Source organism: Talpa europaea (genome assembly GCF_964194135.1).
Source record: "Talpa europaea genome assembly, chromosome: 2".
In the NCBI taxonomy this organism is placed as follows: domain Eukaryota; kingdom Metazoa; phylum Chordata; class Mammalia; order Eulipotyphla; family Talpidae; genus Talpa; species Talpa europaea.
In genome coordinates, this window is record NC_140068.1 from 151,248,544 (window position 1) to 151,263,815 (window position 15,272).

At 48.7% G+C, this 15,272-nt stretch overlaps 1 protein-coding gene across 1 annotated transcript in view; it reads right to left on the reverse strand.

The window, feature by feature from the left end:
* Positions 1–1,267: 1,267 nt before the first annotated feature.
* Positions 1,268–15,272, reverse strand: part of GMPR (guanosine monophosphate reductase) — a gene marked incomplete at both ends in the record, with an annotated part of 46,184 nt that continues 32,179 nt past the window's right edge. The window contains 3 exons of the mRNA XM_084228923.1: positions 1,268–1,448; positions 5,440–5,599; positions 9,504–9,546. Of these exons, the coding sequence (XP_084085049.1) occupies positions 1,268–1,448; positions 5,440–5,599; positions 9,504–9,546 (384 nt within the window). The remainder of the gene's footprint in view (positions 1,449–5,439; positions 5,600–9,503; positions 9,547–15,272) is intronic.

Consider the following 15,272-nt stretch of genomic DNA (forward strand, 5'->3'; position numbering starts at 1 on the left):
CAGTTCTGGTTCTGACAAGTTCAGGGTCCAATAGCCGTGAGACTGACCTCGTAGGTCAAACTGATTAGGGGAGAAACCTTTGCTTTACAAGCTGCAAGGGGGAGAAAACTTGAAAACAACCTGAGGGCCTCCAGGTTGAGGCCCCAGGTGAATGACAACAATTCACAGACTCTCCCTCCCCACGCTGCACAGGGTACAGAAAGGCCTACCGGAGGGCAGCCAAGCTACGTGTTTAATCTCATGTCTTGCATGATAGATGGACAGACAGACTCCGCCACGGCACCCCCAGGCCCACTGCAATCGGAGGCAGAGATGGACTAGCTGAGGCTGGAGATGGTGTCTTAGAAATGCTGCATATTCAGCCTCTGCTTCAAAATGATCCCGGTAAGTTCTTGGCTTTTACAATAATTCTGTTTTCACTTCCCTAAAGACTTGAATGAGCCAGGCACCCAGCTTGGCTTTTCAAAACAAGCAGCTAGATGGAAAAAGAGGGCTGCCCACAGGGGTGCCACGTGGGCTGACAGGCTTTGCCCTCCTGGCCACAGGGTGTAGCAGGTGCCTGATGTGCCGAAGGGGACCATGGTGACCTCAAGCTAAATCAGGAGCATGGAGGGCACGGGCTGTAGAGTTCCCTGACTCCTGCTTCTATGGTTTCAATAGATTTCTTTAAGATCCCTTTGCTCCACCTCTCTCCCTGGTTTTGCAATGATCTCTTTAAAACTGCCAAACTTATCTAAGGGCTCAAATGGGAAACTTGTAACATTTTCCAGTCAAGAGCTTTTGTTGTTTTCCAGCAACCAAAGCTGGAGGGAGCAGCTGGATGCCAGTAATCTCCTTGGCCCTGACCTGCCCCCCTCCAACCACCCCCCCTCCTCAACTTCCCCAGGAACTCAGAGCCTATCAGGGAAGGAGGCAGGAAATGCCCATGGCCCCTACAGCTTGCTTGCAAATGCAAAATGCCAGCACTCTAGCAAGTCTTAAGATAACAGCATTATATTAAAGTGAAACCTTTTCTTTAAAAAAAAAACCAGAAAGTGTGCGTGAGTTTTAACGATGAGGTTATGAGTTGCACGGGCAGCTGGGCTTTGACCACGGACCCAAGCAGTGCCCTGCTTCTGAGCCCCCAGAAGGCACTAGGGGAGCCCTGACGCCTCCAGGTGGCAGGAAGGGGAGACATTCCGCCATTGGGGAGCAGCCGGAAGCTCTGATGTAACAGGAGGGGGGAGAGGAAAGCGCATGTGCCTGGCAGGGGAGCTCCTCCTGGAGGTTAGCTGAACACGGTGTTGTGCTGCTGGGTCACCCGGATGAATGTCGCCCTCCTACTCAGCTCCTTGAGTTTGGCGGCCCCCACATAGGTGCAGGTAGACCTGAGTCCCCCAAGAATATCCAGAATCGTGTTTTCCACATCCCCTTTGTAAGGCACTTCCACTGTCTTGCCCTCAGAGGCTCTGGAAGGAAAAGAAAGTTTTTCTATTAGTCTAGTTCTTTTTGCTTAAGAACTCAGCTGAAATTCCCAGCGTTAGCACTTGAGACGGCCTGGAGAACCTTGGGGAGACACCCGCCACCCTCTGGCCCTACTCCCACGTAGCTACAAATGCCAAACTGGCCAGGCCAGCATCTCGGATAGAAATGGGCCAGGTCTCACCACCGGCGACCCAGAGAGCCCGGGAAGGAAGGTTCCACCCACACCAGATGATTCTGAAGACCCACAGGAGCCTCAGCAGAGTGCCTCCGCCCTTCCCCAACCTGAACCCAGCTCACCTTTCTATTTTACCTTAATTGGCACAGCAATCTCTAGCTGTTCCAGGTCCCAAAATGCCCCAGGAGAAGAACAGACCTGGTGGTTACCTCCAGCCCTCCCAGGTCAACAGAAAAAGTCCAGAGCCTGTCCTCCCCATGCCAGCACCCCAGGGAGATACTGATTGTCTTCAAAGGGGAAGAGGAAGATGTCAAGCCTTCCATGCAAACCTGCACCCCATGCTAACGACCTGTCTTTCTTGGGGGGGCCCCATTTGCTGGGTACATTTCTGCCAGCTCGCCTCCATGAGCTCAGACATATCACCACACCTGCCCTCCTGAGGTCCTCGGAAGGCAGAACTGGAATAGAACTAAGGACTTTGTCAACACAGGAAGTGTCAAGGCTGTGGGCTGCATCGTTCATGTTTTCAAGGGAACATTTAGAAATACAGAAGGCCTATGGTACCGACACAAAACAAGATCTAAGCATCCTTGCTGAGTCCTTGACCCTCTCTTCACCAGGCTGTTTGATTCCACATGTCAAATGCCCTGATTGCCAAATGGAGACACAGTCAGACTTGCTTTTGAAGGAGATAAGAAGGAAACATCCACTCTACAAAACTGTCCCTCATCTAAGAGGGGACAACCTGGAATTTTAAGAACTACATACTCGAACTTTCTCTAGCTGGTCTCTACAACTGAAAAAGAGCACCTCTGGATCAAAAAACTCATTATCTGGAATTTCAAAAAGGTACAAACTCTTATGCATTGAAATCTATATATGCAAAATGACCTGTGGATGAAAAGTACCTACTGAAATCAGTGGCTAGATTAGGTGCTTCTTAGCAGCTGATTTAGACAATCAAGGGCATAAGGCCAGTCAGTGGCTACACCCAAGAAGGTTCAAGTCACTGCTTCCTGTGGCCAGAGACCCACATCAACTCACATGTGCCTGCAATGGCTGCCACTTCATTTTCTTACGAGATTCCCATTTCTTAAGAAAGCTTTCTGGGGCTCATTGGAATGATCCAGAGTCTCATCATTGCTTCTTTGCTAACTGGTAGTGTGTCTTCTTGCAACGTGTGGCACAGGAAGAAAAAAAATTTACTCAGAGTCCAAGGGAATTGGAACAACGAGAAGCCTAGAGCTTCTAGAGAAGCCTAGAAGCCCTTTAAGAGGGCAACCCCTTCCAAGGGCGGTCTCTACGTATTTAGTGTCAAGTGGAAGATAAGAAGTCAAAGAAGCAAGAAAAGGCCATGCAGGGAATGTGTTAATGTGTGGGGGGTCAGGGAGAGAGTCAGGGGAGGCCTCAGGGTTAGAGCTGATCTAAGTCCAGTATCTACTGCTGTTTTCAGCACATATAATTCTTCATACCAGGACTTCTGCCCTGAGAGGTTCCTCATCTCAGACCTTTTCTGTTCTTACTCTGGGTGAAAGGCACAGAAAGGTCAAGACAAAGACACAGAATAATCCAAGCTCGCCCAGTGGTGATGGCACCTCCTGCAAGTCATTTATTGCTGATGCTCAAGTCCTATCGTCGGTAAAGTAAAGGTCTCCCAAGGACAGCATGAGCACTAAATGGTTAATGGGTGAGAAGGAACTAGCGAAGCATAAATAACTCTGCCTTAATGAAATATAATGTCAGCGGAGGGAAACCATTCTCGTGAGGCTGAAAACTGCCAGGGAAAAGAAAGGAAGGAGACAAGAGTTGGAGGGAGGCAGAGAGAAGCAAGATGAAGAGAGACAAATAGAAAGGAGGGAGCCAGCGGGGCTGAGGCTGCTTTGGATTAAAGTTCTAACTCCTTCAGCCTTCTCCCTCCGTGTCTATGATTCGAATCCACTCCGCAAATAGTCTTGATATTCCTGAAGCTCACACTTTCTCAAGTAAGTCTGCTGAATTACAGATGATTTTCTTCTGGGCTCCTTGGCTTCTGTCTGCAGTAGAGCCTCATCTGGCCTTTACTATCTATTAATTTCAGAACCCAAAACAGATCCAACAGCCAGAGAGCAAAGCCACACAGCAGGCAAACAAAGTGGCGCAGGCAGAATCACATGGCTCTAGTCTGAAGTTTCCAGAATGAAAGTTTAAATGCAGTACCCTATTCCTCCAATAAAGTCTGCCTTGAATGGGGGTGGTAAGGGGGGTGAGAGGACCCACCAGAGACAGAGTGGGGAGCAGAACAGGCAGACTGACTGAAATACACTGCTGAGGGGAGCAGCGGGCGAGACAGGAGGGGTCTGCCGCGCCATGTGGGTCACCTCCCTGGCCGCAGATCAAACTCATGCTGCAGTGGCTGCTGATAGCGTGATAGTGCTGAGACTTAACCCCTTGCACCACCAGAGAGACCCTAATATATTTCTTTATCCCTGAAAGAGATAAAGGCTGAGGTGATGAGAACTGAACACAGCCCACCAGCACCTACTAAAAAACAGTATGCTGGGAGAATATCCCACACCTCCCAAGCTCCCTCCTGCCTGGAAATCTTGCTGGAGTTCTGAGCTTTCTGCCTCTAACCTGATTTGAACCTTATATAATGCATCTGAATCTCATGACCTCAAAACACCTGAATCCCCTGGTAGGAATGGCGGGTGTCAGCCAGGGGAGACTGAGTGAGTGTCCATCCAGAGCTAGGATGGCGTCTAAAAGCCAGGGAAGCCAAGGCTTTCTGGAGAAAGGCCATCAGACCCCCATGCAGGCTCTGCTGCTTTCTGGAGATGCAGGACATCCGTCCAGTCCTCACTGCATAGCTCGTCATCAGCATAAACCCAAAAAAAGAAGCCATGGCAGATCCTGTCAAGCAGGGCAAATGGGTGGATATATTTTATAGATTCTTAACACACAGAGGTAGACAATTAAATGGAAGTGAAACAGAAAAGACCAGGTTAGCTTTTGGAGTAAAAGATAAAAAGGTAAGCAGAAGCGAGCATCCCTTCTACAGTGAGTGACACAGCGAAAGGATTAAATTAAATGCTGCCTGTGCCAGATGAAAGTCCAGTAAGAGGTGCTGGGGGACCCCGTCTTTACTATCTATTTATCTTAGAACCCAAAACAGATGCAACAGCTAGAGGGCAAAGCCATACAGCAGGCAAAGAAGCAGCGCAGAATCACACGGCTCTAGTCTGAAGTTTCCAGGATGAAAGTTTAAATGCAGCACCCTAGTCCTCCATTAAAGTCTGCCTTGAATGGGGGGTGGGGGGGGTGTTGTGAGAGGATTCACCTGACAAAGTGGGGAGCAGAACAGGCAGATCTACTGAAATACACTGCTGAGGAGAGCAGCGGGCGAGACAGGAGAGGTCTGCTGCGCCATGTGGGTAGCTCCCTGGCTGGAGATCAAACTCATGCAACCGTTCAGCCTGAGTTCAGGTTGGTCAGAGATGGAAGGTACAGGGTTGGTGCAGCAAGGCTCTATCAGAAGGACGCCTATTCCTCCCCACACCTAAAGTTCTGGGGTCACCCCATGCTTACCCCCATATCACAATGCCAACCCATTCCAGAATTTTGAGGTTGCCAAACACTGCAAATGTTACTTGGGAAAAATCAGAGCTATTTAAAAAGAGGCATGGTATGTTTTCTAGCTCCTTCGCACGGTACCATCATGCAAACAGAACTGATATTCTTTGAGACCTGCTTTCATCTCGTTTCTGTAAGAAGCGAGAGACATGTTACGACCTCAGCAGTGAAAGGCTGGCTCTCCCCCTCACCTGTACTCAGCGACTCCTCCTGCATGTTTCTTCATCGCCGTGTCGGAGCTCATCCCATAGAAGAGCTTGAGCTTCTGCCCGTTCTTCTCGATCACCTCTCCAGCACACTCGGTGTGGCCCGAGAACATGCCGCCCAGCATGACAAAATCAGCTCCAGCTCCTAAAGTCCCAACGGCGGGGGCCAGATCCACAGAGAAAAGAACTCAGAGGTTATTGGTTCTGGGGAGGTCTAAGTGCTTACCTCAACTTCCTCTTCCCTCCTCCTACTATACTCAAGATAGCTTTTTTTTTTTTTTAAGATTGATTGATTGATTGATGCTTATAAGAACTGGGATGTAGGCCAGAGGTGCAGGAGGGTGAGAGAATTCACCAGAGACAGAGTGGGGAGCAGAACAGGCAGACTGACTGAAATACACTGCTGAGGGGAGCAGCGGGCAAGACAGGAGAGGTCTGCTATGCCATGTAGGTCACCTCCCTGGCCTGCCAGGGATTAAACTCATGCCCCAGATAGTGCTGAGACTTAACCCCTACGCCACCAGGGAGGCCCCCCTTTTTTTTTAATTTAAGGACACCAAGTAATAAGTAGACATACTCAGAGAAACAACAGCAGCCTATTGAAGACTTGCAGCTAATATAATGGCTAATCCTCCGTGGCTATAATGACTACCAATGACTACCCTCCAAAGAGAGATCTAATTCTTATAATCAGACTGACATTAAGAATTGGCATCCTAGGGCCTCCCTGGTGGCACAAGGGGTTAAGCACAGCACTGTGAAGCTAGCCATAGCCTCTGCAGCATGAGTTCAATCCCTGGCCAGGGAGGTGACCCACATGGCACAGCAGACCTCTCCTGTCTCGCCTGCTGCTCCCCTCAGCAGTGTATTTTCAGTCAATCTGCCTGTTCTGCTTCCTACTCTGTCTCTGGTGAATCCTCTCACCCCTTGCACCTCTGGCCTGTACCCCCAGTTCTTGTATGCATAAATAAATCTTAAAAAAAAAGAAAAAAGAATTGGCATCCCAGCCAGCACACTGTCCAATCTCATACATGATACAGTAACTCCTCTACAAGGACCCCATCGGGGTGTTTTCAGCACCCTCCCAATCTGCTTCAGAAAACCATGAAACGCCCTCAAAACAGACCAACATTCCTGTACTAGAGACTGGACACAGGAGAGCAACCTATATCTGAAACTCTGCCTGTACACTGTTGCAATGAATATTAGACCTTCAGAAAAACTAGTATTCCAGAGAATGACATGACATTTCTGGGATAGGGGTGGAGGAGACCTGGGTGAGTTTCCTTTTAGGCAATGTTGGCCTAGGACCAAGGCTGGCGCAGGGCTGTATCCAGCGCTTATCACAGTGTATGGCACATGGCAGATATGAAATAACAAGCTGTCAAGAAAGTAAAAGGTATATGTGGAAGAGACAAATAATCACCGTCCCCAACCTGTTCGCAGGCGCAAGATTATGCAGACAGGCTCTCCAAACACTGTTAAGAAACTGCTGCAACTTCTCCTAAGTCCTGTTTAGAAAACAAAGCTATCAGAGGACAGGCAGGTGGAGCAAGTGATTAAGATGAGAGAAGAGGGTGACGGGTGACGTTCCAACCCTGATGAGGAAAAGAAAACAGAACCCCTGACGAGTGACCTTGATCTCTTTCATCATTTCAATTTTTATAAGAGAACACTGAGGTCTGCGTCCTGTATTACCCTCCCTTCTGTTCACACACAGAAAGGGACCCTGAGGGGCTGGCTCCTGGACCCAACATCAAGCAAGCAGGGCACACAAGGACCTTTCGATTTGGCAGCAAGCGTGTCAGGAAGGGAGGGTTCCCGGTAATGCTGGCCACTGAGCCCTCTGCTGTGATTTTAAAGGGGCAGAGAAAAATTGGTGTCTGGCCAGGCCTCCATGCCCACAAAGCAGAAGCAGAGGGCCTTTGCAGCCACTACTGCAAAGCAGAGAAGCAGCAGGAACACAGAACACAGATTCCCCTCAAATAATGCTCTGATGTGGTGGCCAATTATTTATCTCTAGATCCTCCTGTACCCTCTCCTACCAGTATCCTCCCTGACACAGGCCCGCTGCTCCATGGAGCCTCTCAGCACAGGTGTGACTGCAACCCTGGGAGGTGAGTGGAGGCGAAGACGCCAGAGAGTGATTCCAAGGCAAGAACGACACCCACATCTGTCTCCAACAGGTACCTTCGTAACAGTCATGGCAAAGCGTACTCAGCACCTGCTATGTGCAGTGAGCACTGGGTGAGCCTCAGAAGGAAGCCCAAAGGCAGTAAAATGTCCTTGCTGATGATGCTTGTAAGATCAGCAGGAATCCTGAGCTCTCTGCCCCAATTTGTGAGACCCCAACCTTGCCACTCACCTTTTCGGGTGTCATTCCCCTCAATATAAAATGGGAAGCCAAATTAAATAGTTGATCTATATGCTCTCTTCACAGCCAAGATACAGGACTAGAATAGGATGAAGTAATAAGAAAGTTGCCTATTTTTTAAAGACATTTATCAGTGCATACAAGAACTGGGGTGCAGGCCAGAGGTGGGCGGGTGGTGAGAGGATTCACCAGAGACAGAGTGGGGAGCAGAACAGGTAGACTGACTGAAACACACTGCTGAGGGGTGCAGTGAGCGAGACAGGAGAGGTCTGCTGCATCCTGTGGGTCAGCTCCCTGGCTGGGGATTGAACTCGTGCTGCAGGGACTGTGGCCTGCCCTATAGTGCTAACCGCTGGTGCCACCAGGGAGGCCCCTGATGCCCATTTTAATGACATTATCCAGAGTTGGACAAAACCCAGCTGCTCCCTCTGTATAACGGCCAAGTTAAGGAAACAACCTAAGAGTCCGAGGACAGGTGAGTGGATTAAGAAGACGTGGTATATACACATGGAATACAACACTATGATTTAAAAGACAAAAAAGATGAACTCTTGCTATTAAAAAAAAGATGGAACTTAAGGGATTGAGGCTATGCAAAATAAGTCAGGAGAAATGTCAGATGATTTCAGTCCTGTGTGGAATATAGACAAACAAAACAAAGGAACTAACAAAACTAAACCAAAACGAACCTAGAAATCTGACTGCAGAATTGAGGCTACTTGGGGGTGGGGGGGGGTGGGTAAAAGGTGGGAGCAAAGGGGAGGGGTGGCATGAGGCGTGAGGGGAGACATGCATCAGAGCAGGTGGGAGCCTCGTCCCCTGAATCACAGGCAGAGCTGGACACCAACATGACCTCAATAAAAAATCCAATTACAAAAACCACCTGCTCTCCTTTGGTTCGTGTCAATGTTTTATTGAAAATAAAGTAAATGAAGGAATGAATGCCTAATGCTCAGGCATTCCATGGGATGAGCTCTGAAGTTCATCCTGAGAGTGGTCCCACACCAGGAAGGAAGGGCACCGGCACCCCCTAGGAATGCAGATGACACTTCTGCTCCACCAAAAACCAAAAAAGGAAAAGAACAAAACATCAACAGCGCACTTGGCCCCAGCATTAAGGAAGGAGGGCGCGGCCCTCAGAGCTCCCACCTTTTCACAGTTTGCGAGGCCGCAGCAGGCAGCCAGCTCCGAGTTTTGAAAGCAGTTTGCAAAGTTTAAGAGGGGGCACAGGGCACAGCAAGGTGAGAGGCTGGATGTCCTGGAAAAACCCAGAACATGACAGGCTCACGGCTGGACACTGCTGCCGCCTAGTGACAAAGTGCAGGTGATACGCCCAATCCAAGGGATGCCCAAGTCAGACCGGAACACCCTCCCTAAGTTCCTGCACACAGGTCTGGGGGACCCCCATCCACAGTCCCGCCCTCTCAGCCACTTCACCCGCCCTGGCTCGTGGGTGTCACCCCCAAAAGGACCCCAGGGCACTGGGCCTGCTCTGCCATCTATCAGATCAGAACCCCTTACCTCGTTTCTGGCCAATCGGGCCTCACATCTAGGACATGCCCAGAACTCCCCCCACCCCCAATCCTCAATCCTGCCTCCTCAAAGGGGTCCATACCGCCCCCGCCCCCCAGCCTGTGCTCAGCAGGAGTTACCCTCTCCCTTCGTGTCCCCTTACCAAAGGCTTTGGCGACATCTCCTGGACACGTGCAGCCTCCATCCTTCAAAGGGGGAAAAAAAGCAAAGAGAGGGGTCAGTCTGGGGCTCACAGGGGCTGTCCCTCCCCACCCCCCCAGGGCAATGGAGGTCAACAGCCTCTGGGCCCAGAGTCCGACATCCCCAGTTAATGTTTTCTTTTTTTTAATTTCTATTTATTTATGCATGCAAGAGCTGGGGGACAGGCCAGAGGTGGGGGGGGTGCGGTGAGAGGATTCACCAGACATAGAGTGGGGAGCAGAACAGGCAGACTGACTGAAACACACTGCTGAGGGGCCCAGTTAATGTTTTTGATCAACTTTTCTCCCCTGACATCAAACCTTCCTTCTGAACCCATTCCTCTCCCGGCTCCTGCCTGCCCTCAGCGACCAGAAGCAGAAGACAGCAGCAGCCTTGGGGCTGGGCAGTGCCTCCCCCTTGACCTCCACAGCCCCTTAAAGGCTGTCCACACTCCCTTCCACAGTCACCTCCCTCCCAGCCAGGTGGGAGGCGAGGTCTAGTCAATACAAGAGCTAAATTATTTTAAGAGCCTGGAAAAGGACATTTGGGTTAATGTCTATTTCTAGGCACCCCATGTGTCTCCTATTTACCTTCATGCAATGCGCCCAGTTACTTCAAATCCAACAGGCCTTCCTGACACCTTCTCCCCAGTAATGCCCACGCCTGGGGCTGGTTTGATGCCCAGCAGGACAGTCTGATCTTGGGATTCCCGGTTGCCCAGGTCGGGGTCTCCAGGATCAGAGCCCATTGTGCCTCTTACAAACACGAGGGACGCGAAGGTCCTGGCTGTTCCCTGCTACTGAATGTCTCCTGTGTCCAGTGCAAGGAGGAGAAGCACCCAGAGCCACAGGGAGAGGAGAGGCAGCAGAGGCTGGGGTGAGGCGGCAGCACAGTCAGGGATGTGGGCTGGGGTGCCAGGCCCAGAGGTCAGTGTGGATCTCAGACACACACCAAGGTCTCAGAAAGTGGGGCCTGCTAGGGGAGGGGTCAACCTTTAGGCTGGAGCACAGAAAACAGGCCACCTGGGCTAGCCTGTGTTACAAATTCAGGAAGGCGTGTGAGGCTCTGGAGTTGGAGCACATCCCAGCACCCCCAGCTAAGAACCAGGGTCTCTGTGACTCAGTCCTTTTCTCTCTGTCTGCTTTATTTAGGTCTCTCGGCCTGGCCCAGGAGTTAGAACTCCAACACAGCTTCTGTATGCATCTGATCAAGGGATGGAGTATTTACTGCCTTTTCTCTTTAGGAGTATTTACTGCCCGCAGGTATTTCCTCCACCAGGTGTCATTCACATGACTTCCCTGACGCCCCAGGGCACAGGGCACTGGGCACTGAGATAGGACTATTTCAGAGGAGGTTCCTCCTAAGATACTGGGCCAAAGTCCCCCATGTAAAGAGAGTAACCAGACCTGGGCTCTGTGTATTTGGTTAGTGGGTCAAAGCTTCATATTTAATTTCTCTTGCAAAGGTACTATCCCTACATGCCCTTCCTTTGCCCTATCAAATGTTTTTTAAATGCTTCCTCTCTTTATTAAAGGGAGTTCTACACAAAAGGTTTCCAAACTTACATCCTCAAAAAATTAAGTAGGGGCCTCCCTGGTGGCACAGGCGGTTGAGAGCCGCACTGTGAGGCTGTCCGCAGCCTCTGCAGCGCGGGTTCGATCCCGGCCAGCTGGTGAGAATCCCACATGGCGAGGCAGACCTCTCCTGTCTCGCCCGCTGCTCCCCTCAGCAGTGGATTTCGTCAGTCTGCCTATTCTGTTCCCCGCTCTGGCTCTGGTGAATCCTCTCACCCTCCCGCACATCTGGCCTGTACCCCAATTCTTGTATAAAAATAAATCTTTAAAAAAAAATTAAGTACATTCATGCTCCCATTAAGTGATCCTTATCTCTGACTTAAAACTCTCTCTCTCCTTAAGTCTTTTCCTCAGTCGCTTGTAAGTTATTTGTGAGGTTCTGAAAACTTCATATTATTCTAGTCAGTGATGAGGTTTGCCTCAGAAGTCCTGTGCTACTGGGACCCCAAGAAAACAAGCTTCTTCCCTTTCCAGAGTGGACCAAGATGCCCACAATTTACAGGACTTCGTTATGTGTCCCAGAGAAAGACACTCACACCTACTGCCCCCTCTGCTTACCTTGCATTTACAGCACAGACAAGGCAGACCCAACAGGCTGACTGCACATTTAACCCAGTGCAGTCAAGTCACATAAAGCTTTAGGAAAAGGCTGCCCTCCCCCAGACCCTTTACAGCTCCCCAAAGTTGCGTATAGCATGTGTCACATTCTCAGGGGGCAAAACAAGGGACACACATGTGTTTTCATTTGTAAACATCCTGAAGTGCTGGATATTTTTTTTAAAAGAAGAAAAACACAATAAGCAAATACTCAAAGGATTACCTGCTTTGTTTTTCAAGAGTGCGGACATATTTTAGCACAAAAGGCTTCACATGACATGAGGGGTGATTTGATATGTGAATTCTCAAAAACCTCTTAATTTTTTTGAGTTTTCAAAAAACCGCTTCTTCTTAAAAATACCTGTTCATCCTTAAAATAGAAGGTGGTGCAAGCAAGCGTGGAGGAGGTAAAGGGAATTCAGATCAAGCACCTACTGTGAGCCAAGGACTGATAGAAATTTCACTTTTTTATTCAACGGTAAGATTCTGGAGGTGATTTTTTTTTAGGTAAGGGGAAAAATGAGGGAGGCTCAGAGAGGTCAAGAGACTTGCTTAAGGTCATACAGCTATAATAACAGGTCACACAGGGCCTCCCTGGTGGCGCAAGGGGTTAAGACGCAGCTTATGGGGCTCACTGCAGCCACTGCAGCACGAGTTCGATCCCCAGGCAGCCAGAGAGCAACCCACATGGTGCAGCAGACCTCTCCTGTCTCGCCCGCTGCTCCCCTCAGCAGTGTACTTTGGTCAATCTGCCTGTTCTGTTCCCCACTCTGTCTCTGGTGAATCCTCTCACCCCCTGACCCCCATGGCTCTGGCCTGTACCCCAGTTCTTATATATGTATAAATAGATGAATCTTTAAAAAAAAAAAAAAAAACACAGGTCACACAGCTATAATAACAGAAGACCAGGATTGGCACAGGATGTTGGGTAAAAAACTCCAAACATGTCTAAAAGCACAGACATACATCAAAACATTACCAGTAGTTATTTTATGAAGGCAGTTCTAGTAATCTTTATTTTCTCTCCTATATTTTCTGACTTTTTCTAGGCTAACTCTATTGTCTGGGGGAATTTTCCAAGTCTCAGAAATTATTTGAATGGAACTTATTCAGGTCTTTGCCAATAATGGGGTGTTTCTAAAATGCTACATTAAATCAATTAAATATTAAGAAATCTGGGGACCAATCTTTCCTTCTCCACAGAGGGGTCAGTGAGTGGATGAGAGAGCTGCTAACTGGGTGTAGAGCCAGAGGGAACTGGAGATCACTTGGGATCAGTTCTACTCCCCACTAACAGCTCCTCACTATGCAGGGCTGCCTGACTTGCCAAGCATACTTTCTAGGTCTTTATAAAATGCAGATTAGAATGGTGACCTTGAGTGCCAATCACCCTAATCAGAAGATCCTTTGAAGCACTACAATGTTCAGGCCATTTCTGGTGATCAGTGGCCAGTAAACTCATTTGGTTGCTAAAATCCCCTTGTTCCTCAATGCTTCTCTCTGGTTTTCTGCTGGAAGTCTTGCTTGGGGATCCTGTGGAGAAAGGACTGGCTTTAAGAACAGGTTAACCTCAAGTCTCCCAACACAATGTCATGGGGAAAGGAATAGACATGAGCTCCTGTGCCAACCCTGCATTCTTCGTGACTTCACCTTCTTAAAGTCTCCTCATTTTCTAAACAGGATGGTGGGGGCAGGAGTATAACACTGGGGATAAGCACACTGAGTTTAGAGCTGCTTTGGCCCCTTCAGCAGTGTGGTGCTGAGCAAGTTACTTAAGGTCTCAAAACTTCAGTTTCCTCCCTAGAGTGGTTAATTTAAAAGTCCACTTGAATGGGCAGTAGGCACCTAGATATTTGGTTAAACATTATTCTGAGTGCTTCTATAAGGGTGAAGAGGAGGTTAGCATTTAAACAGGTAGACTGAGTAAAGCAAATTGTCCTTCCTAATGTGGGTGGGCCTCGTTCAATCAGTTGAAGACCTGAATGGAACAAAGACGTTGGCTCCCCAGAGGGAATTCTTCCTAACTGACTGCCGTGGAAACAGAAAATGAGCATTTCCAGTCTTGTGATTTCAATTGAATCAGTGCCTCCTCCTGGTTCTCAGGCCTTCAGACTCAGACTGGAATGATACCATCAGCTCTCCTAGGTTCTACAGCTTGTCAACTCACCCCACAGATCCCGGGGACTTCTTACCATACATGATAATGTAAATCAATTCATTATAATAAATATCTCTACACACACACACACACACACACACACACACACACACCAATTGGTTTTTGTTTTCCCCTGGAGAATACAAATATACTTGTCAAATAGGGATTAAAGTGACCTAGCCAGGTTGATTCAAGGATTCGAGGTTACATGTGTATTTTGCCTGGCAGATAGTAGATGCTCAATAAATGACAGCCATGACTTCTTCTAAAACTGCTTTCAGCTTTAAAATTCTCGCCTTTGTGTGCTGTCCCTAGCAGATGACAAGATAAAATTGGTGGGTTACACCTCAACCCTCACTTTCGCAGGGGGTGTCCTGAGGTTTTCAGCTCTTAGAAAACCTCTTAGAAGCCCACATGGGCCACAACACACAGAAGCCCGACTCAGTGCGGCCTCTTGAGGGTAAGCTGCTCAGCGAACTCCATGCTGGGCTTCCTTTGCACCTTCAACAGCACAAATATGCTGATTCAATTAGTGACTAATGGGTACAGTGAGACAGCTGGAAGAAAACTGAGCAGGACTGAAAACATATGATAGGATTCCAGAGCGTTTAGGACTATTGGCAAATGGGAGAAACCTGCTCGCATGTCTCCATTAGACAAGCGGGCACAGGACAAGAAGATGCTTTGAACCCGAGATTCAGACAGAATGGGCTGAAGCTAAGAATGGAGATCCTGTGTGAGTCTGTGAACTTCCTTTCATCTTCTGGCTATGAATGAACCCCATCTGGGGATTCTCTTACCATTAATGAACAAATAAGCACCTTGCGTTGGGGAATCCTATGACAAGCCAAGGCTGTCACTGTTCCTAAATGCAAACTCAGGGTCCTTGCTCTGACACTGGCCCAGCTGCTGCCTGCTGAGCACCCACAGTAGAAGCCAGTGGTTCTCAAACTTGATAGTACATCAGAACTACCTAAAAGGTAGGATCCTGGGCCTCGTCTCCTGAGTTTCTGATTCCGTAGTTCTGAGATGAGGCCCAAATATTTCTAACAAGTTCTAACAAGATCTGATGCTTAGCCCGGGCATTATTAAGGAAGTGCTGAAACAGCTAGCTGCAAACTGGGTGCATGTAAGGAGGTCAGTAACTGCCTTCAATCAGTCACCACTCACCCCCAAAAGGTCCTGTAAATGTGAACTGTTTATAAGTTCCAGAAAGACACAAATATGGGATTGCGACAGTTGCCCAGTAAACTTTACTAATTTGACCTCCACTGATTTAGAAATGGCGTTCAAGGACATATATGAAAGAGTGTAAATTTGAACACTCTTGGCTTTCATCTGCTGGGTATAAATGAATTTATCGCCCATCTGGGAACTCTCTTACCATTAATGAACAAGTAAG